This window comes from Myxine glutinosa, chromosome 1 (genome assembly GCF_964187855.1).
Source record: "Myxine glutinosa chromosome 1, kmMyxGlut1.1, whole genome shotgun sequence".
Classification (NCBI taxonomy): domain Eukaryota; kingdom Metazoa; phylum Chordata; class Myxini; order Myxiniformes; family Myxinidae; genus Myxine; species Myxine glutinosa.
In genome coordinates, this window is record NC_136261.1 from 241580934 (window position 1) to 241605858 (window position 24925).

At 40.3% G+C, this 24925-nt stretch overlaps 1 protein-coding gene across 1 annotated transcript in view; it reads right to left on the reverse strand.

The window, feature by feature from the left end:
• Nucleotides 1–24925, reverse strand: part of TXNDC16 (thioredoxin domain containing 16) — a 169982-nt gene that overhangs the window by 75438 nt on the left and 69619 nt on the right. The window contains exons 15-17 of the mRNA XM_068129220.2: nt 18266–18412; nt 5877–5936; nt 4721–4892 (exon numbers count right to left, since the gene is read on the reverse strand). Of these exons, the coding sequence (XP_067985321.2) occupies nt 4721–4892; nt 5877–5936; nt 18266–18412 (379 nt within the window). The remainder of the gene's footprint in view (nt 1–4720; nt 4893–5876; nt 5937–18265; nt 18413–24925) is intronic.

Consider the following 24925-nt stretch of genomic DNA (forward strand, 5'->3'; position numbering starts at 1 on the left):
GCTCATGAAAACAATGACGCCAATTACCGGTTATTGCTTGTAAAGAAAGCTCTTTTAAGGGAGTTAGTTCAAGAGAAAGCAGCCGGAACATTAATTAGACTTAGAATACAGAATGTAAAGTTATCAGACACCCCAAACAAGTCTTTCTTTCATTTAGAATCCTTAAGCAAGCCATCACGGCTAATCTCTTCTGTTTTGGACTCAAGAGGCAACGTTGTTGTCAACGAGGATGATGTTAGAATAAACATTATTGAATTCTTTACAAAACTTTTTGAGGAGCAGACTGTTTGTAATGATACAATGATGGATTTAACCTCTCACCTCCCCTCCCTAACTGAGGCTCAACGGTTGGAGCTTGACCTACCAATCACCCTCCTTGAGCTAACCTGTGCTCTTGCTGCCATGGATTCAGGGAAAGCTCCGGGTATTGACGGTCTACCTCCCGAATTCTTTCTGACATTTTGGGACCTTTTAGGCCCTGAGTTGCTGAATGTTTTGGACACTTCTATACAGACTGGTATAATGCCGCTGAGTCTAAGAAGAGCCGTAGTGTGCTTGCTCCCGAAAACAGAAGATCCCCGACTTTTGGTGAACTGGCGACCGATCTCCCTGCTGTGCACGGACTACAAGCTTTTTTCAAAAGTACTAGCTAATCGACTAAAAAAGGTTATTGGTGATCTAGTACTGCCAGAACAGAGTTACTGTGTTCCTGGAAGATCCATCCATGATAATATTTCTTTAATCAGAGATCTCATTGATGGTAACCGTGTTAAAGAAGACTTTGGAATGATGTCGCTTGATCTTGAAAAGGCATTTGACAGTATCGACCATAAGTTTATGCATCATGTGTTACAGGCATGCGGCCTCGGAGCAAACTTTCGTTCCTACATTTCCTTGCTATACACGGATGTATTTAGTTTAATTAAGATTAATAATGTGCTGGCTCCCCCCATCAAGGTTCGGAGAGGGGTCCGGCAAGGGTGCCCAGTCTCTGGTTTATTGTTTGCTCTTTCTTTAGAGCCTCTTCTCAATCTACTGAGAAAGAAGATTTCTGGAATAGCACTCACTCCCATGAGTGCACCGCTAACCCTATGTGCTTATGCGGATGACGTCTGCATCTCTGTAAAAGATAAGGATGATATTGATATCGTTGTTGAGTGCCTGTCAAAGTTTCACGCTGCCTCCTCTTTAAAAATCAATTGGAACAAGAGCAAGACGTTATGGATACCCTCCCTTTATCGCAACCTTCTTCAGCCTGTACCACAGCCGCCCCCATCCCTCCCCGCAGGGTTGCTGTGGGGAAGTGAGGGAATAAAGTACTTGGGCATATTCCTTGGTTCCCCACAGTATGCTCAAAGAAATTGGGACGGGGTAATTGAGCAAGTGGGAGAAAGATTGAACCGATGGAAAAGGGTTTTACCTCATTTGTCCTTCAAGGGCCGTGTGCTAGTGATCAACAACTTAGTTGCCACAATGTTGTGGCATAGGTTCATCTGCCTGCAACCGCCGGAGGCCCTACTCAAAGCACTCCAGGGCAAACTGGTGGACTTCTTCTGGGGAGGCTACCACTGGCTACGACCCGATGTGATATGTCGCCCCTCGGCTGAGGGTGGCCACAACCTCGTCGACATCAAAGCCCGCCTAATGGCCTTCCGGCTGCGGTCCATTCAATGTCTCCTCTACATGGAACATCTGCCAGGCCGGCTCCCTGCACGCCTTGTACTGCAGCGAGCGGGTAGGCTCGGGTACGGGTTTGAACTCTTTCAAATGAACCTCCAGCATGTCGACATATCGGTTCTCCCTGCTTTTTACCAAAGCCTCTTAAATGCCTGGCAGAGCCTTTCTGTGAGTCGTCAGGCGGACACATATGTAACGAAAATGCTGGCACACGAGCCTTTGTTCTATAACCCTCTCTTTCCCGACATTCCAAAGAGTCGAGATTTTTGCCAACACTTTATAGCAGCTGGTATTGTGAAGGTGCGGCATCTCCGACATGACTCAGGGTATGGTTGGAAATCCGTAAGTGAAATCGCCGACCTGACAGGGATTTGGTCCCATAGGATGATTGCAAAAATTTTGAGGAAAATGATTCAGTTGGGACGGCAACTTGGCCTAACTTGGACTCGAGGTACAGAAGAAGATCTAAATGAGCCGACAGTGCCTAAATTAATTGTTGAACCCATTCAAAACGATTTGCCCCCTGTTAGCGATGGGTCAAAGCTTTTCCAGACAATGGACAGCAAGGGCATCTACAAGATGTGCCTCAAGCTGTTAAATGGGAACCCTTCGTTAAATGGAGTTACCCGATGGAAAGGATTGTTACCCGGAGGACCCCCCTCCGAACCTATCTGGGAAGCCATGTACAGTGAGCCCACATCCAAAAGAACAGGTGATCTCCAGTGGCGTTTGGCCCACTGGATTGTTCCCTCTAACACGTTTATTAGACATTTTTCTCCTGTATCTGTTTGTTGTCCCTTCTGTACAGTCAATGAGGACTTGTTTCACGCATTCATAGACTGTATCCGATTATTTCCTTTGTTTCATTGGTTGAATTACATTGCACATGAAATGCATGTTACCTTTTCTTTGAGAAGTTTCGTCTTTGGTTTTGCCCCTAAACAGAATCCTGCATCTAAACTGTTTAGTTTCCTAATAGCAACTGCGAAGCTTGCTGTTTATTTAACAAGAAAAGACAAACTATCTGGCAAACCGATAGAGCACTGCAATATCATGTCGTGTTTGAATGCATTAATCTCAGCAAGATTGAAACTGGAATTTACCCTGTCCAACGAGTCCGGAAATTTTCATAACTTTGTTGATACTTGGTGTGTTGGTGGGTTTTGTGAGGTTAAAGAAAATGAATTTAGAATACTGTTGTGAAATACTGATTGTTTTTTATTTGATGATCATTGGGTGCTTCTTCTTTTTCTTTTTTTCTTTTTGTTGGCATTATTGATTTTATTGCAAAACGTGTATATTGTTACTTTTATATTTTTGTAATAAAAGGACTAAAAAGTCAAAGTCTCTCTCTTTCTCTCTCTCTCTCTCTCTCTCTCTCTCTCTCTCTCTCTCTCTCTCTCTCTCTCTCTCTCTCTCTCTCTCTCTCTCTCATGGTCGTGGAGATCCGTACAAAATAACAACAAAATAAGGACAGTGTTTGGTGTGATTGTCGTCACTTTGCTTTGTTGTTCAATAATTACGAGTTGTACTACTGTACAAAGGTGATGAACCGAACCCTTACCAATATATTAACGTCATAAGCAATCGAGAGGGGGGGGGGGGGTTGTTGATGGGTTGCGACTGGATGCCTGGGTTTTTTATTGGGTCCTGGGCTAAAAAGGTTGCAGAACGCAGATCTAAAGGATATTAAAAGGTCAAAAAGCATCTTAAAAGGTCTAGGGTGTAGAGAGGGTCGAAAGGTATAAAAGGTCAATGGGTCTAAACAGTATAACAGGTCTAGTGTCCAAAGTGTTGAAGGTGTCTAAAGCATCTAATGGGTTTTAATGGTCTTCAGGGGTCTAATAGTCAAAAGGGTCGATGGGTCGAAAGGTCCAAAGGATACATTCCAATAGTAGTTGGAGTCCAAAGTTCTCGTGGGTTTATATTGGGTCTAACATATTGAAAGGGTCTTAAAAGGGCAAAAAGGGTAAAATGACTAAAAGGGGATAAAAGGACTGTCTCCTCTCTGACCCCTCCACCACACCACCCCAACTCTGTATCCTCCCCTCCCCCTTTCTTTACCGTTCCTGAAAGCAAAAATGCATTAATGACATAAGGAGGTTAAATTGAATTAAGAGGTTAAAATTAAGTGATGAATAATATCAAATTTAACAAAGAGGTTAAATTAAGGGTAATTAAGAGGTTAAAATGAAATAACGATGAAATATCGTTTTTTTATTTAATTCTAAATCTCGGTAGATGACTGAATCTCGCGATATGTGATGGACATACAAACACAGATTACATTTTAATTGATCCATTATCTCACCAAATGGAATTGAAAAAAGGGCTCCATTAGTTTTTGTGCATAGACATCATGAATCATCATGCCAAGTTTCAAAAATATGCATTGAGCCGCTTTGGAGGAGTAGGGGGGAAAAAATGTGAAAATTGTTGGTGGACCCACCCACTGCCTGCGTGACTGACTGACTGACTGAAGGACATCGTTTTGCCTATTAGAGCTCAAATTAATTGCGTCACAAGCTAAAAGAGCAGGTAGCACGTATTGTATTGATTTGATAGGCTCCATATGTTGTAGTTATGATGAATGAGTAGGTAATTTTTTTTTACAATATTTATGATACGCAGTCATGTACAATGGGTATACCTGCAGGCACCTATGGCATGAGCACTTTTTTTTTTTTTAAAGAAAAAAGCATGAATCAACATGACTAAACTTTCACATGCATGAGTTAAATAAAGGGAATGATCAAGTAGAGGTGATGTGAAAACGTGGCCTTAATTATGTCGCATACATAAGGACACATTTAATTTAAGCTCACATGTTTTTACCATGATGCAGACTCCTTATTGATAAAACCATTTATTGTAAAAGGATTAGATGTGTTGGCAGTCTTGAAAAGTATGCAAGTAATTAAAGTAAACTGGTAGACATTACACATGTAAAATTGGCTAAAACACCTCTTCCGGTGCCAAATATTTTCTTGTATAAAAGCTTGGAGTGTGCTTTAATGAAGAAGGATATCTCTTAATTACTCACAGCTTTATCCAACTCAACAAAGCCTCCTCTGCCAGCATGTTATGGTAAGGAAAGCTAGGCTGAGTGCCAGCCATGAGGAGAATGCTGGGAAAGCGAGAGATTCCGGCTTTGGAACACACGTCAGTCCAGTCACGGCAATCCACTCTCCACACCGTAACTTGATCAGCCATTTCTGCATACAGTCAGAAATACTTGGCCGGTTACATTCTGTACACCTTTTTTTTTTCGTATACAACATCGAGGCTCGTGAAAGAGCTAACATTAATCACACAAAAAATCAAACAGACACATAAAACATATAATAAGGGGAGCGGTAGATAAGATCGGGAGAGATGGAGAAGCACACAACATTAGAGAGCAGGGACATCGGGAGATCTGTGGGAGGGAGACGGCTTGGGGGGAGGAGGTGTGGGAAGGGTGGGAGGTGGGAAAGGTATAAAACACATGGACACTGCAAGGACTTCCAGTAAAGAAGTTTGTATTTCAAAAAAGTGGATCTGGGGTGAATTAGCGGGGGTAGAAAAGATCAAGGTTTTGGATGGGGGAAGACAAGAGATGGTGGTGAAGCAGATTAGATTATACCTACAGCAGATTTTGACATGTGACGCAAAATAAACCAGGTGAAGCTGAAGCCCGTCATGCATTGCTCAGAGTAATAGAACGATACAACAACACAACAACAGGCATTTTAAGGCCATTTTCCCTGCTAGAGCAGGGGTTAGCCTTAGAGTAATGGAACCTTAGAGTAATCGACAATTTCACCGTTGAATAAATATTACTAAAACTGGCTTGGGCTGTTTAGTGACACACGGGTTCATAGCCACAAAGGTTATATCGTGCCACTTTGATGTGACAAATCACCGTGCTTGTGCCTTGAGCAGAGGACAGAATCATCTGGAGCAACCACAAGTTACCTTAAGTGTATGGTCCACAATCATCATTACGAAATTTGGTCCACAAATTAGAAATTACTTTTTACTGACCTTTTAATTACAATTGCCTTGAAGCATTTTGGGTTATAACATCCTCTGAAGCTTTCTTATCAGTTGAAATAAAGTTATGACCTTACAACTGAATCCTAATGTAGTTTCCCTAACATGGTGCACTAGCTTTATACTGGAACCTTTATGTTATGCAAATAACAGAAAGAACATACCTTTCACTTTCTTGGTCACCTCCACGTAAGCAGGTAAAAAAGCTTGTGAAACAATGTCCCCTGGTGATCAGAGTAAGGGGTGGGTGCATGTGACCAATGGCAGAGCACATAGATGATGACACTAATTTATTTATAGTGTCAGGAATTTTAGGTAATAGGGTGTAGACAGCAACTGCCCAGGGACGACGGTCCCCTCAGGTACTGTCCTGACTTAGGAGCGTTTAAGTGGTGCCCGGAACCATCTTACACTCTCCGTGTCAGGATTGCTGGCCTTACTTTCTGTCTCACTCAAACTACAGCTACCGGGATAGCTTCGATCTCTCTTTCTCGCAAACAAACATCATACACTTTTCATCATACACGTTTCTCTCTCTTATTTAAGGCCTGGCCTCGATTAGGACTATATACAATGCATTCAGAAAGTATTCAGACCCCTTCACTTTTTTCACATTTTGTTATGTTGCAGCCTTATACTGAAATCGTTTAAATTCTTTTTTTCCCTCATCAATCTACACTCAATACCCCATAATGATAAAGAGAAAACAGGATTTTAGAAAGTTTTGCAAATTTATTCAAAAGAAAAACTGAAATATCACATTGACATAAGTATTCAGACCCTTTGCTATGACACTTGAAATTTAGCTCAGGTGCCTCCCATTTCTCTTGATCATCTTTGAGATGTTTCTACACCTTGATTGGAGTCCAACTGTAGTAAATTAAATTGATTGGACATGATCTGGAAAGGCACACACCTGTCTATATAAGGTCTCACAGCTGACAATGCATGTCAGAGCAAAAACTAAGCCATGAGGTCGAAGGAACTGCCTGCAAAGCTCAGAGACAGGATTGTGTGGAGGCACAGATCTGGGGAAGCCTACAAAAAAATTCTGCTGCATTGAAGGTTCCCAAGAGCACAATGGCCTCCATAATTCTTAAATGGAAGAAGATTGGAACAACCAGGACTCTTCCTCGAGCTGGCCGCGCGGCCAAACTGAACAATCGGGGGAGAAGGGCCTTGGTAAGAGAGGTGACCATGAACCCGATGATCACTCTGACTGAGCTCCAGAGATCCTGTGTGGAGATGGGAGAAACTTCCAGAAGGGCAACCATCACTGTAACACTCCACCGATTTGGGCTTTATGGCAAAGTGGCCAGACGGAAGCCTCTCCTCAGTGAAAGACACATGAAAGCCCGCTTGGAGTTTGCAAAAAAGCACCAAAAGGACTCTCAGACTGTGAGAAACAAGACTCTGTGGTCTGATGAAACCAAGATTGAACTGTTTGGCCTCAATTCTTAGCGTCATGTCTGGAGGAAACCAGGCAACGCTCATCACCTACCCAATACCATCCCAACGGTGAAGCGTGGTGGTGGCAGCATCATGCTGTGGGGGTGTTTTTGAGCAGCAGGGACTGGGGGACTGGTCAGGGTTAAGGGAACAATGAACGGAGCAATGTACAGAGATATCCTTAATGAAAACCTGAAACAGAGTGCTCAGGACCTCAGACTGGGCCGAAGGTTCACCTTCCAACAGGACAACGACCCTAAGCACACAGCCAAAACAACGCAAGAGTGGCTTAAGGACAACTCTGTGAAGGTCCTTGAGTGGCCCAGCCAGAGCTCTGACTTGAACCCAATCGAACATCTCTGGAGAGACCTGAAAATGGCTGTCCACCGACGGTCCCCATCCAACCTGACAGAGCTTGAGAGGATCTGCAGAGAAGAATGGCAGAAAATTCCCAAATCCAGGTGTGCAAAGCTTGTCGCGTCATACCCAAAAAGACTCGAGGCTGTAATCGCTGACAAAGGTGCTTCAACTAAGGACTGAGTTAAGGGTCTGAATACTTATGTCAATGTGATATTTCAGTTTTTTCTTTTGAATAAATTTGCAAAACTTTCAAAAATCCTGTTTTCTCTTTGTCATTATGGGGTATTGAGTGTTGATTGATGAGGGAAAAATGAATATAAACGATTTCAGCATAAGGCTGAAACATAACAAAATGTGAAAAAAGGGAAGGGGTCTGAATACTTTCTGAATGCAATGTAGTCCGAGCCTGGAGCCTTCAACATAAATAAATTTTAAAAAAAATCGGTGATAATAAAAAAATACCTTTGTACATAAGTATCATCAGAACATCATAGAAGCAAGCTATGTTAACTAGGGTCATTCATAACTTTAAAGGTTGTGATTGTTTTTAAACTATCTAAAAATAACTTGGTAAAAATAAATAATCATGCTCCCCCTTCTCCCACCTGCCCACCCCCTTCATAGTGGGGGGGCCTATGTACTCAATTTCAAGTTCGTGTGCAGTTCATGTTAATTTTGCGCAACCACTATAAATGTATTCTACTGGGTCCTACTAATCGGAAAAATGATGTCGCCATTTTTTTCTGTTGACCTTTAGTGAGCTTGACTCAAGGTTAAAGTTCAAACGTCATTACAGTGACCATACCTCATTCAAAGTATATCGATCGACCTTGGTACCAAAATGTGGCAAATTTCACAAGGAACATTGATTATGACATTTGTTTTGTCATTTGCCCTCTCAGATGTTTGCAATATGGAAATTAAGAAGCAAATGACCTAATTAGAGAAAAAAATATGCATAATTAACATTTAGTCTTCACCATACACGTAAATCCCATCACTTCGCATTGTTATTGAATGCCAATCATTAGTTACCATCTCAAATGTGTTCTGCTGGGTCCTAAACTGGAAAAAAATGTTGCTTATTGTTTTCTGTTGGCATGTTCTTGATATTAACTGACCTTTGACATGTACTTGACTCTACTTACCTTGACCCAAGGTGAAATGTCAAATGTCATTTTAACCATGTGACGCGATCAAGCAAAATAAGTCGGATGTCTGGAATATTGATTTTTGGATTCAAGTTCCCAATGCTTTTCTTTATACTGTTCATTCATCATGCTCATTTGCTCATGTTGGTTGGGTTTTTAGCCATTGTTAGTATTTTTAACATTTAATTTGTTGCCTAGAAACACAAAATTGATTCTGGCAGATGTCCATTGTCCAAATCGCTTTGCTCGTTTGCGTCACACATATATTCTGTTTGCCCTTTTCAGGGAAGGACTCCGATCCTGTTAAGATAAAGAATTAATGCTTTTGTAAGATACAATGACCTGTAGTATCTACATGTAGGTTTACAATGTGTGTCAACAATAACCATTAGATGCTCAAAGGAACACAATCATGGTAATGCAGAATTGTGGCCAAAATATGCTCTTTGAACTTTGACCTTAGTTCAGGGTCACAAGAGTCACAAGAATATTGACAACATCAGTCAGCTAATAGGACCCAGGATACATTTGTGATTACAATTAACATTTTCTGGAGACGGGATGTACTAGCCATTATATGTATAACCGGGATATATGTTTAATAGTGTGTGCTAATTATGCATATTTTTGTCTCAAATTACCCATTTGCATATTGCAAACATCTGAGAGGTCAAATGACGAAACAAATGTCATAATCAATGTTCCTTGTGAAATTTGCCACATTTTGGTACCAAGGTCGATATACTTTGAATGAAGTATGGTCACTGTTATGACGTTTGAACTTTGACCTTGAGTCAAGGTCACTAAAGGTCAACAGAAAAAAATGGCGACATCATTTTTCCGATTAGTAGGACCCAGTAGAATACATTTATAGTGGTTGCGCAAAATTAACATGAACTGCACACGAACTTGAAATTGAGTACATAGGTCCCCCCACTATCACCTTACTTACTGAGTGAGTCAGGTTAGATTAGGCTTGTGATGTGGGATAGGATGATGTTGTGGACAGTTAGTGTACTTTTGGATTTTGTGGATGGGTTGGGTTGAGGAGAATGGATTTGACACATATGTACATGATGGGCCTATTGTCCTCTTCCAGTGTTATGTTGAGAGTTCCTTGTATTATTTTGGTGAGTGACCTTTTTTCTTAAAATAAAATATAAACCTTCGCTTGCTGATAACCCTCTATGTACATATATGAGCTCACCCAGGAAAAAATATATTTTGAATGAAAAAAACTTGTAGAGATGGAATCCCTAAAAACAACCAAACAAGGTAAGAAGGAATGACAAGGAATGGCACCACAATACAACACCACAATCCTTTTACGGATTGCCATCATGACAATTGCATGTGATTTTTGTTATAGGTGGTAATAGTAACAACTGCATGAAGATGTCCATGTTAAAGGTAGTTGTAGATGTGTTGTGTGGGTTGGTGTAATATTGTCTATTTTATTTGTTGTGGGATTATAAATATTTAAAAAACCACCTTTAGAGGCCATTTTTCCCCGCAAAGCGGGGGTTGGCCTTTTTCGGGAACCGTGGTTGTTGTTGTTTTTTTTTTGGTCCCCTTTTTTGAAGCAATGTTTTACGGCCGGATGCCCTTCCTGACGCCAACCCTTTTTGCCGCCTTTAACGACAAACAGGGAATTACCAGTGAACTGGTACTCAACAGAACTGGTACTGGTACTCAACAGTGAGACAGAAAAATGTCAAAATATGCCATGCTGGCAATCCATAAAAGGATTATGATGTTGTATTGTGGTGTTATTTCTACCTTGTCATTCCTTCCAACCTTGTTTGGTTATTTTGGGGGAATTCCATCCCTACATAATTTTTTCATAAAAAAAAAAACTTTTCCCGACTTGTTTAACTCTATTGTTCCCGATCTGGATGCCAATGACGTCAGCTTGTCAGCTTCTCTCCTTTCGTTTAATCTATCACATATGATGAACTACACTCTTTAAAGAGTGGAGGTGCTGACAAAGCAGTTCATTGCCAAGGGTTATACTAGGTGGTTTGCCACTGCCTTCCCAGCATTATTTGTCCGTGTACTATCCTTTCAAATTCTCAGTGTTGAGCAAGGAAGCAGCACGTACCATTTTTAAAGTCTTTGGTATGAGTCGGATGGGGTTTGAAACACTGACCTATAAAACTCAGAACAAAATAAACACATGGCAGCTATAAACTCCAGAATTGGTTCTTGGTTGTTTGTCTGCACATCTAGGTTTGAATGGAATTAAAGAAACAATATATATATATATATATATATATATATATATATATATATATATATATATATATATATATATATATATATATATTAAAAAACAAACAAACAAAAAAAACAATATATATATATATATATATATATATATACATACAGGGTGAGTCAAAAGTAGCGCCCGATTTCTGTATGTATATATATATATATATATATATATATATATATATATATATATATATATATATATATATATATATATATATATATATATTATATATACACATACATACATACATACATACATACATACATACATACATATATATGTATGTATGTATGTATACATACATACATACATATATATATATATATATATATATACATACATACATATATATATATATATATATATATATATATATATATATATATATATATATATATATATATATATATACAGAAATCGGGTGCTACTTTTGACTCACCCTGTATGTGTATATATATATATATATATTGTTTTTTTTTTGTTTTTTTATATATATATATATATATATATATATATATATATATATATATATATATATATATATATATATATATATATATATATATATATATATATATATATATATATATAGTTCTGTCAGTTCATTGTTTGTTTGACATTTGTATTACAGTGTACAAGAAGGTATAAATAAATGAATGACATGTTCATCTAACCATTTATTCGGGGGAAAATTATTACGGAAGTGTACCAAGCTGTTTTACTTGCAATTTTCAAAGTGCCCTCCCTCGTGATCGATGCACAATTGCAGCCGAGCAGGCACAGAGTGGCACACACGCTTGCAGAGTTCGATATCAATTTCCTCAAACTTTGCAGTGATTTGAGCCTTCAATTCCTTAATGGTACGAGGCTTTTCACGATAAACAAGGTCTTTCATGAGCCCAAATCAGAAAACAGAAATCGGGTGCGGGCGCTACTTTTGATTGCAAGTAAAACAGCTTGGTACACTTCCGTAATAATTTTCCCCTGAATAAATGGTTAGATAAACATGTCATTCATTTATTTATACCTTCTTGTACACTGTAATACAAATGTCAAACAAACAATCAACTGACAAATATATATATATACACATACAGAAATTGGGCGCTACTTTTGACTCACCCTGTATATATGTATACTAGCTGAGGTACCCAGCTTCGCCCGGGTTGAATAAGAATAAGACAAATATATGATGAAAAGAACATGTATATTTTAGAGCAATATCACAGTACATTTCCTACATGACGTTTTTTCAATTTTCAATTTCTCAAAACCTCTGGGTATACAACATTTCTGGTTTTCTTACTTGGTGCCAAGACATAAAGATTGCTTGGTTTTCCAACCCTCGAGCAGCCCACGTACAGCTGGCCATGGGCAAACACTTATTCTGTGAAGTTCAGGCCTACAACCTTCATTGATTGCCCCTGCGCCAGAAATATGTCTTGAAATATTCCTGAAATAAGTTGTTGACCTTTTGGCCTATGTTAACCTCAAAAATAATTGGTGGTTTAATTCAGTGATCTGATATGCAAATCCTCTTCAAATCTCAAGTCAATTAGATGAAAATTGACGATTTTAGAAATTTGGCCCATATTGATATTTTCACCTTTAGACCTCAAAAATCATTGGTGGTTCAATTAGGTGACCCGATATGCAAATCCTATCTAAATTTCAAGTCAATTGGATGAAAATGTAGGATTTTAAAAACTAATCCTTAAGTCGTTGACCTTTGGCCTATTTTTACTTTTTGGCCTATGCTGACCTCAAAAAGAATTGGTGGTTCAATTTCAGTGACCTGATATGCAAATCCTCTTCACATTTCAAGTCAATCTTCACATTTTCAAGTCAGGCAGATGAAAGTTGAGGATTTTAGAAATTTGAAATTGTTGTTGACCTTTGGCCTACGTTGACCTTTTGGCCTACGCCGATCTCAAAAATAGTTGGTGGTTTAATTCAGTAAGCCGATATGTAAATCCTATTCAAAGTTCAAGTCAATAGGATGAAAATTAAGGATTTTAGAATTGAGGCTGACGACTGTTGAGAAACTCAGTTGGGAGGTTTACTGCCTGATCTTCATGTCACTTTGTCAAGAGAATCATAATTTATTTCCTGACCGGGCAGCGAACGTCATTATGTGTGACTTTACGTCACTCCTACGGACGTGAAAACATTTGTTTTCCTTCAAAATATATTTAAAATAAATAAAATAGTACATAAATTAACAATAAAAGAAGCTAAAAAACAATTTAAAATACAATAAAAAGCACATTAAAAATATATAAATATGTACGTACAGTATACTGTACGTACACGCAACTGCCGATTCTCATTCAAAACAGAGGCGACGTACAGTATTCCTTTACTGTGTCTGTGTTAGCCATGGGTCCGAAGAAGGATAATGCTAGTGTTTCCAAGCGTAATGTGGTTACGATGGACGATAAGGTAAATCTGATTAAAAGGTATGGAAAAGGTGGAAAAGTGTCGGTGATAGCGCATAGACCTTATCGCGAATCGGAACCGCAATGCGTCATGGGATAGGAAAGGGGCAATAGACCTTATCGCGCCTTATCGCGGTTTTTTAAACCATTGATATTAAAATAAAAAGTACCCTATAACCACCGGAATTTTATGCTGATTCTGAATCTGTGTCTAAAACTTTTCTCCGATGTGTAGTTCTTGAGTTATAAGTGGACATCCAGACAGACAGACAGACACTCCTCCTTTATATATATATATATATAATGATATATATATATATATTTTTTTTTTTATTTAAATAAAATGACAGGATTATAACTAATTAATTGACATATGTGGGAAAAAGACCCTCTCGTGTTCAGGCCATTGGTGTTCTAATGGTTGGCAGCGAGTGCCCCGGAAGCATTGACGGAAAGAGAGTGGCAATCATATGTGTGGGAAAATTGCATGCTCAGTCAGGGTCACCCAGATAGCTCAGATGGCAGAGCACTGGTATAGTTTTTCCAGAGGACCTGGGTTTGATTCCTGGTCTGGGCATGTAATTTTCCCACATATATCAATTAATATTTACTTTTAATGCAGAGCAGGGATTACCTTGGCTTAGTAGTACACGGAATGAAAAGGTGAGTCTGCAACTACTGCGGTCAACTTTTCACACTGATTTTAATTTTATTTTCACAGAATAAAATTAGCAGACAGAAAAATATCAAGATAACTGAAAGGGAAAGTTGTGGTGTCCAGTGTGTAACAAAACAGTGGTACTGACAGAGAAACAACAACCGAGGTTGCAGGTCTGCGAGACAATTGGGTCAGGAGGATTGTGGGAGTGAAGAGGGTGGATAGAATGATGGCTGAACTGAGGGAAGAAATTGGTGTGCAGGTGAACTTGACAGGTATATTGGTAAAAAGCTGCCTGAAGTGGGTTGGTCACGTGGTGCAGAGGGAGGAAGAGAGAATGGCAAAGAGAATGGATAGGTTGAGGGAGCAAAATGGGAAGAAATGGGATAGACCGTGGTTGAGATGGGAAGATCGTGAAAGGAGTGATATCAATAAGGTGCGGGTGTTTGGAGAGTGGAGAGAGTTGGGTGAGGACAGAGGGAAGTGCAGGAGTATTGTGGACAAGGTAGGGCAGAATCTTGGCACCATTGGACCTCACCTCTTATAAACGGAAGAGAAGGAGAAGAATAAAAGTGATAAATCACCTTATTTGTTCAATCCATAGTTGCTTAACACTTGGTTCTTTAGGAAAACGATAATTGCTGCAGGCAGGTATGACTCTGCGATTTGTGATTACAATCTGTAACGAAACACTGTACCATCTTCGCAAAGCTACTGCGGCCATATTCTATGAGAGTGTAAAACCAGGCTGTGTGTTGTCATGCCAACATGACGTCATCACCTTGGAGCTCTTTTGTGGTGCATTTTTTTAAAATATGATTTTAAAAATGTTTTTGTTATGGTACCGGTGCAATACCCAAGAGAGAATGTCGCTTCCTTCCATTAGAATCACTAGGGCATGCCCGTACTATATATACAGTATATCTAAAATTATATCCCCCCCCTCTATTTACATGAAATGGTTTGGTCCAAAGCGAACGGCTTGCGAGTACGGTGACAATCCCCCCCCTCTATTTACATGAAATGGTTTGGTCCAAAGCGAACGGCTTGCGAGTACGGTGACAATCCCCCCCCTCTATTTACATGAAATGGTTTGGTCCAAAGCGAACGGCTTGCGGAGTTTGGTAAAGAAATCGCCATAGCGTGCACGTAATTAGTTTTAAAACATAGTTTAACGGCAACATAGTTTGCCAACGTGAAATAAATGAATACGCTCTCAAATGTGCCGTCCGAGGCAGAGTCTGTTCGCCACGTTCGGCACACGTGATAGCTCGCTGCTCTCTGATTGGTTGAATCGTTTTTTGGACATAGCTCGGTAACTACTTCTCCGATTAATATGTCGCAAATTAGTTTTAATTAGTTTTACAACATAGTTTAACGGCAACATAGTTTGACAACGTGAAATAAATGAATACGCTCTCAAATGTGCCGTCCGAGGCAGAGTCTGTTCGCCACGTTCGGCACACGTGATAGCTCGCTGCTCTCTGATTGGTTGAATCGTTTTTTGGACATAGCTCGGTAACTACTTCTCCGATTAATATGAAACCTTGAAAAGGCACATCCTCGCGTCCCCAGCAATATACCTGGCAAGTTTAAAGTATATCGGACCCGTGGTTGTCGAGAAACAGCGGTCACAGACATACATACATACATACATACATACACACAGAGATTACTGGAATTATAGATAGATTGTAATTGCTTGAGTCGTTATTTTGCTCGGTATTGTTTTACGCTCGGTGACATTTGTCAACGTTTTAAGGATGAACAATTTGGCGATTTTGCGAACTCTTGATCTGGTACTTCAGCGATGTATTTTGGCGTCTTTTTCATTCTTGTTAATTATGTAAATGTTCGAGACTAAGGTATAGCTTTTAAATGCTTTGGACTACATATTGTAATTTTAAAGTACTCCCGGACCCGACATTCACGATTCCAACATTCACGGTTTCGCAGTTCATTCATTCATTCATTTCGGTTTACTGAAATAATTAAACACTGGACAAGGCAGTTCGAAGACTGAAATTTGTCAAGTTTACAATAATAAAAGTATTTCATAAAACTTACGAATGCATATTAAAATAATAATAATCTTATAAAATTATATTCATCAAAACATCTAAATAAGTATAAGCAATAACAAACATACATAATCAAACAACAATAAAAATATAACAAATTCTACCAACAAAATAACCTAAAATAGCAGAAAACTTAAGAAGATCAACAAATATATTATGCATGTAATTGATTTTATGCATCTACAATTCTACATAACAGAATTAAGAATTTCAATCAAAAAAGGAATTGTTGAATTCTTGTATCTCTGAGTCTTGGATCTCTAGTCTTAGGTAGGTCAAGATGTTGAGCATTCCTGAGTTGCATATTATATTGAGACACAGATTGTCGGGTAGGATAGTCAGGTTCACTATGTTAACAAATATAATTTCGTTCAAAATTTTTGGAGATTAGCAAACCTGTACATTTTTGGAATCATCGGAGCATGGAGAATCCGAAAATCAATGTTATCATTTGCACAGACACCTGCATGGCCGCCATTTTGGATTTTCAATATGGCCGCCATAAAATACATATTTTGCGCTATCTCGGCTTCTAGTCAACCTAGAAACGTAATCAAATATGCTAATCCTATGTTTTCTGGGTCAAGGAATCCAATAAAGGTCTCAAAATAGTGCTCAGGATTATAGAAAAGCAACAAACAAAGGTAATTGAAAACCATTGTCTTTATATTTGTGATATAACTGTATCACATAATACATGATATTGCAAGTCCTTTGAAGTTATAGGTATTGGTTTATAAATCAAGAAAGCAGCCTTGTTAGTATCAGATTGAACTATAAGTCCTATACACAGGATCTACTAGGTCTATACCATTCAGGAATATGCTTTTACAGATCTTCATCACTGTCCTGAGTGTCATTTACGCAAAGGTGTCTACGCAAATTCCAACATTAATTTTTGGATTCCTCATGCTCTGAATATTCCAAAAATGTATAGTTTTGCTTATCTCCAAAAATTTTGAACGAAAAAACATAGTGAACCTGACTAGGAGGAAGAATGTCACGGTGACGATCACATTTTAAAAGACCAAGACCAAAATAAAAGAGAAGCTCATTCCTGCGTTCGCTCAACAACTGTAAACCAAAATGACAAAGTTGTTGCGCATCGGACTGAATAGAAGGGGACGCAATAAAACGGCTGCACGCTTCTGGAGTCGTTCAATCTCACCGCTCTGAGCCCTTGTAATGCTAGAACCCCACACGGGCACACCAAACTCCAGCAGTTGATAAATTGTGACCTGCTTGTACATTTACGGCCCTGTGTCTCACAAATTCGAGGTTTTTCGTGGGTGAACCATTAAAAACCATGAAAATTTCCACGAGCCATGACTAGATTCTGCACTTCGTGTTTTCATGGCTTTTGGCAGCCACATAAAAATATACCACATTAAAAAAACATTCACCACATAAAAATATACATTCACCATTCCAACTTTCACGGCATTTTCCAGGAATGTATTCCCCGCCAATATCGGGTCCAAGTGTATTGTGGTGCTGTGCACACACGACTCGATTGCCAGAGAGGTACGCCACAATGTGTTGGTACAAACAGAGTCTTTATTAAGAGCTCGCACTTCAGCACTGGGCGGGCTCGAGCTGAGAGCCCGCATATATGTCCCGAGGCCACGCCTTGCCCCCGGGCGTGGCCGATCGGTCGAAAGGCGGGGCATGCGTTTTCGTTCCCCGCCTGGGCGCTCGCGCCACCCACTGGTGCGCGGAATTATTGTCCCTTGTGCCCGCCACAGTATATCATTTTGTACACGTGTTAATGGGTGACCATTTTTTTCCTGTGCCATCCCTACATATGGAGTACTATCAAACTCTTTGATAAACTCATATTTCAAAAATGGTGATGAGCAAATTAAAGTCAGCAGTTCATGGAAAAAATAATTCTACACTTTGTGTTCCTTTGAAATAAAAATATATTAATGCACAATAACAAAACAAAGAAAATACATACATGTACTTCTTTAAAGGTTACACTAGCTACTGTAATTAACCTGCGAGAGTTGAACGTGTATTTCTGGTTAAAAAAAACCTAGGGGGAAAAAATGAAATGTTTATTCTCAGAAGCACAAAATTCTCAATTTTTAATAGCTGTTTACATTATGTAAAAGTATTTGTTTTATAATAAAACTTACAGCTGAAGTAAAACAGCAGGATATGACTTCCTGGTAAGGTTGGAAGCTCTGCAAATGACTTGTCAGTCAATGCAGGAACAACTTCGATCTCTGTGTTCCAAGGTTTTCCATTTGTTAGAGCCACTGCAACCTCGTCATCTTGTTGAACTGTAAAGAGGACTTTTGTTAATGTTCGGAAACAGTATGCAATCATCAACTTCACCATGCAAACTAGAGATTGATTTAGTGTGTTACAGTGCCACTTAGTAGATATTTACTTAGTTACTAAGAAAAAAGACCTGTCCACATGTATAGGTGAATTCCCTCACTTTTATGATTAATGACTTACGAGCAGGGTTGCCCATAGTTGCCCGGGTGTTGCTGTTCTAAATATGTTGGCATTTTGAAGAAATCCAATTTTGGTTTTTCCCCATTTTTGATGGGGACTGAAAACACTTCAGTACACCCACTAAGGAATGGGGATAGGGATCATTTTATATTACCTTTCAAAAAGCTGCAAAAGCTTAAGTAGTATAGAACAATTAAAATAAAATTTTAAAAATCAACTTTTTTTCCTTTTTTTCACGTTTTTTTTGCCTAAGACACTTCCTGGCACTCACTGATGAACCTTTGAAAGTTTGACAAAGATCAGTTTCGCCATCTTTGAGAAAAATGGTGCCACACACACAGACAGACAGATACACGAATATCTCTGTTATAGTATAGATAATAAGGCTTCCACCAGGTGGTGCTATATGATACACACTCACTTCGAGAGAATCGGGGTCCTCCCCAAACCTAAACTTTAATTTTTTTTTTTTTGGTTTGACCCTGTAAAACTTTTCTGTGCTCCCCGAAAGGATAATGGCCAGTTTTCAACTCATTCCATCCAGTGGTCCAGTTCTCGTAATGTTCCCTCTTCCGGGAATGTTTTTTTTTTTCACCATCTAAAAACTTGTCATACACACCCTGAATACAACCACCAGTTTTTTTTTTTGTTTGTTTGTTTGTTTTTGGATACAAGATCGAGGTTCGTGTAAGAGCTAAGATTAATGACAAAAATAAAAAACAAACGGACACCTAAGACGAAATAAAGTGGGTGGGAGACAAGATAGGGAGAGAGGGCCAAGGGGGAAGCACACAAGTACAACATTTGAGAGCAGGGACATCGGGAGATCTGTGGGAGGTAGTCGGTAGAGGGCTTGGGGGGAGGAGGCGTGGGAAAGGGGGTTGGGGGGGGGGGGTGGGAGAGGTAAAAAAAAAAAAAACACATGGACACTGCTCGGACTTCCAGGAAAGAAGTCGGTATTTCAGAAAAGTGGATCTGGGGTGAATTAACAGGGGTAAAAAATATCAAGGTTTTGGATGGGGGAAGATAAGAGGTGGTTGTGAACAGTTGTTTCAAAGACCTGGAGGGTTGAGTGGGATTGAAGGGAGTGGGGGAGTTTGTTCCGGAGGCGGGAGAAAAGAGGAATGAAAGAGTGAAGGTGAGCAGAGTGTCTTGATTTTGGCAGTTTCACCAGAAGAGGGTTGCAGGCAGATCTTGTGCGACCTGTAGGAATATTTGCGGGACAGAGCCCAGAGCTGGGGGGGGGGGGGCAAGGCCACAGAGTAGACGGTAGAAGACGGAAAGACCACCAACCTGCCTGCGGTGAGTGAGTGAGAGGCCCTTGGAGTTAGCTTCATCGCGGGAGATTCCAATGATTCTGAATGCTTTGGTTTCAACAGTGTGAAGACGAGCTAGGTGTGAGGCAGGAGCACCAGCCCAGAGGGGAGAGCAGTATTCCATTGAGCTGCGGATGAAAGCCTTGTATGTGGTGAGGAGCTCAGGTGTGCCAAGGAAGGACTTCGCATGATGGAGATATACCCCATCGGCAACTGGCTTTGGAGGCCAGCTTGGAAATGTGTTTTTCCCAGGAAAGATCATTGCAGATAGTGAGACCCAAGAGATTAAGTGACAGAACTTCTTGGAGAGGATTGTTGAGAAAGTAGATGGGAGGGTTGTCCAGTCGGTCTTTTCGGAGAGACATAGTAAGAGTGTGACATTTGTCAGGATTGAAAGACATGTTCCACTTGTTTGACCAGTCTGTGATTTTGACCAGGTCTGCAGAGAGTGAGGAGGCTGCGGACTGCCGATCTGAGGGATGAGGTATGGAGCGGCAGAGAGTGGAGTCATCAGCAAATAGATAGAGAGGAAAAGAGATAGAGGTTTTAAACTCATTCCATCCAGCGGTTCAGGAGTGCATGGATGTCAAACCCAAGCAGTGTGATATTTAGGATGATAATACCCTCATTTATATGATATATGTGGTTTTCATTCAGAAAATTGAGGAATTTTATTACCTCCGCCACCGAAGGTCAGTGAAGGTTATGTTTTCATCCCTGTTTGTTTGTCTGTTTGTCTGTCTGACTGTCAACAGCATATCTCAAAAAGTTATGGGCAGTTTTGGCCGAAACTTAGTGGACAGGTTGGGTGTAAGGCAAAGGCGAATTGATTAGATTTTGGTGAAAATCCAGATCCAGATACTAGAATGTTTTTAGTGATGCTTCACCATTGAGAGATATGACCAAAAAACTGTATATGGCATGACATCTCAAAAAGCTAATGACTGATTTCGACGAAACTTGCTCGACAGGTTGGGTGTGGGACAATGACAAATTGATTCGATATTGGTGAATATCTGGATCCAGAACAAGATATTTTTAAATGTTATAATTGTGATTCTTCACCATTGAGATATAGAGCCAAAAACGATGCATAGCACGATATTTCAAAAAGTTTCGATGGATTCGGCTGAAAATTTCTGGATGAGTTTGTATGTGACAATACCTCAACTTTTTTTGTGGCTTTGAATCAAGTGCAATTAAACTCTGGTTAAGGTCTGAATGCAGTTTCAGCCGATAAATTGGCTACAAAACATAAACTGCTCAGCATGGTGGAGATATCTAGTGACAGTCGTGACATGGGCATTGAGGAAGTTAGGAGTGGAGGAATGGTTGATCAGAGTCGTGATGCAATGTACGAAAGAGCGCGCACAGCTGTAAGGACGAAGGACGGGAACAGTGGTGAGTTTGAGGTGAAGGTGGGAGTGCATCAGGGGTCGGTCCTAAGTCCACTACTATTTGTAGCTGTGATGGAGGTGCTGGCTCAGAATGTAAAGGAGGGTTTACCGTGAGAGTTGTTGTATGCAGATGATCTGGTGTTGATTGCGGAAAGTATAGATGGACTGAAGGAGAAGATGAACAAGTGGAAGGAATGTATGGAGACAAAAGGTCTGAAGGTGGATATCGGAAAAACGAAGATGATGGCAATTGGTAAAGCATGTGGTGAGGTGGAAAGAACTGGGAAGTGGCCGTGTGCTGTGTGCAGGAAGGGTGTCGGAGTTAACCCCGTTCAATGTACAATGTGCGCTGAGTGGGTTCATCAAAAATGTAGTCGTCTGAGAGGGTCATTAACCAGTGTGGCAGCTACATTCAAGTGCAAGGTGTGCACAGAGGGAGCTACAGATGGAGGAAATGTTGAGTTTGATCTCGGAAATGGTGTGAAGCTGGAAGGTGTGAAAACATTTTGCTACCTCGAAGAGATGATGAATGGAGAAGGTGGATCAGACTCGGCAACGGTTGCTGGAGTGAGATGTGCATGGAAGACGTTTCGTGAACTGAGTGGCATGCTGACGAGGAGGGGAGTGTCGTTGAAGTTGAAGGGAAAGGTGTATGCTGCATGTGTGATAAGTGTTATGATTTATGGGAGTGAGACATGGGTAATGAACGTAGAGCAGCAACGAAGGCTGGAAAGGGTGGAAATGTTAATGATTCGGTGGATGTGCGGGGTATCGTTGAGAGAGAGGAAGACAAATGATGAATTGCGAAAGATGATGGGAATAGAGCCTGTGATGGATGCTGTGAAGAGAAACAGGTTGAGATGGTTTGGTCACGTGTTGAGGAAGGATGAAAGTGACTGGTTGAGAAGATTGATGGAAATGAATGTAGAAGGAAGTAGAGCACGGGGAAGACCGAGAAAGACTTGGCTAAAGATGGTGGAAGAAGAAATGCGGGCAAGGGGGTTATCAAGGGTAGATGCAGAAAATAGGGCAAAATGGAGAAGATTGTCATGGGGCCCGCAATGCTAATACCCGCTCTAGCAGGGAAAATGGCCTTAAAATGCCTGTTGTGGTTGTTGTTGTATGGTGGAGGTATGCCCTTTACCGAGCACATTATGTCATTATCATTACATGGAATTGACTGATATATTTGTGGTTATAATAAATTTTACTTCCGGTAGGTGTGTGGACTAGCGACTCTTCGCCTAAACACCACCCAGGGGCGGATCCAGGGGGGGGGGGGTGCAGGGGATGCGCACGGGGGACGACGATCCCCCCCCTTCGATCCAGGTTGAGGTTGCAGGTAGTGCCAATCTGCTGAACTGTTGGACCAGGGAAGAACACAAGGAACTGCAGAAACTTCCAAGAACGCACGAAATGCCGTTTCTGACGATAAATTTTTTTAAATTTCCTGGGGAGGTCCCCCAGACCCCTCCTTTATCACCCCCCCCCCCCAGCGCTATAGTTTCATGCACCCCTCCAGCTTGAAATTCCTGGATCCGCCCCTGCCACCCGTGCGTATGTTTATATGTATACATCCAATTTTCTCCAAATTTCCCTCATGCGAGTATTCAGCAATGCTTGCAACCATTAGGAATGTGGTTATGCATCAAAGGTCACAATTGGGGCAAATGGTGCAAGGGGGCCCAATTTATACGTTATAAACAATGCATATACAGTCCACATATTATAACTTCATAACTCTAAAAATCGGACTGGCAATGACATACATCATTCTTGCATAAAGACTCATTTAAGTACCATTATAAGCTAAAGATCAATGCGGCCTAGCTAGCGCCTAACTATAGGCCTACCCTACCAGGTCGAAGCAGCTCTGGTCCATTAGTCTGCGGGGGATGTAACGCTGGCCAAGTTTTCCATCCAATCATGTAACTTTGTTGAAAAACCAATTCTCCATGGGTGGGTGCTCCTATGTTGAAAGTTTCTCAAGAAGTTGGGGAGAAAAAAATTTCAAAGCGAATAAGAGTGAAAAAGAAAAAGAAATTGAGGAAAGAATGGTTTCTGCTACATGAAACATGCTGCAACCCCTGCCGGCAGAAAATGGATGTTTTTGGAATGCTGGCCACATTTTCCTTCCAATCATCAAGTATTTTGTATGAAGATAGCTTTTACCATTGCACATATTTCTTATTTAGTCAACTTTGTTGTTTGGATGGCTTTGAAGGCCAGAATATACAATTTTATGAGTCTTTCCTTAGTTATGGGAAAGGATGTGCACAGAGCACATTGCACAAGTGTAAGCACATCTACACTTGCCACGAGAGATGGTTCAATCCCAAACTTTCCGAGCCCAAATCGAAAAAACTGGGAAAAGGGAGGAATTTGAATTAATTTGCCACAATTTGAGGAAACACAACCTTGGGCTCTATTTGTTTGAACGTTTTTCTCAACTCAAACTTGAGAAAATTAAACTTGCATCATCTCTAATGTCTATCATACGTGTGTCAGCGGTGTGGCAGAATTGCTGCCAGTGTGGCACAATAGACAACATACATAGATAATGAGCACTAAAATATTGCCCTGAACTATATGTAGACAATAACTTTTAGTAGAGTCCTTTCAATCTCATCTGCACAAGTGCCTGGGCCAACGTTCCACAACATGATCAAGGAAGGTTGTGGATGCCTATTACTAATTTATACTCAATTACTGCTCTCTGTGACACTAGTAAACATGTGCATCCCAGATTACTGTTTACATATAAGTCCAGTTTTGACTACTAATGATGTCATCAACCACAACCAATCAAGAGAGGACCATTTCTCAATAACGAATGGTTAAATGTATCTGAGATTATTTTATAACTACAGTTGTGCAGGGAAACTGCAATTACCTTTGAGCTGTGTCGTCTGGGTTTAATTCCAGATCTGAACATAAGATGTCAGACTTTTGTTTCGCAGGTGTGCGGTCCCTCGCATGGATGTTAAATTGGGTGCACCATTTCAAACAGTAGATGAGTTATCGCCAGTAACCTGAACAAATTCCAACCACCTTCTGTTGAATGTCAGACCTGGCCAAAGACTTTCCACGGCGAATCCCAAAATAATGTGGGAATAACTTCGGCCATAAATATAAGAAGAGTAGAGCCCTGGTACACGGTGCAATAATTTTGCTAAAATGTACAGTAATTAGTGACTCACCTCTAGCCTACTTCTCCTCCAGTCTCATCCCTCCCCAACCGGCATAGATCACATGCATTCTTCCAGAATCCCGAACCAAGTAAAACTCCCTCATTCCTAGCTGAATGCTCACCTCTGCCTTCCTTCATCCCTCTGTTATGTCATCATTCCGTTAGTCCGTGAACTTGCTGCTCTTTGTCCTTCAGCTACTCCATGACCCAATATTTTTGCATACAGTTTAAAATTTTTTTTTTACATTGTCACACTAGTAAACACATGAAAATAAACAACAAAAATAACACGCGACATTCGGTCTTCATTTTCCTCTTCTTCATCATAATTATAGTCATCCTCGTCTTCTCGCTCTTCCTCATTCTGATATTGCTCAAAATATTGGTGTACTGACATGTGTGATCTGTCGTTATGTTTCTTCATCAGAT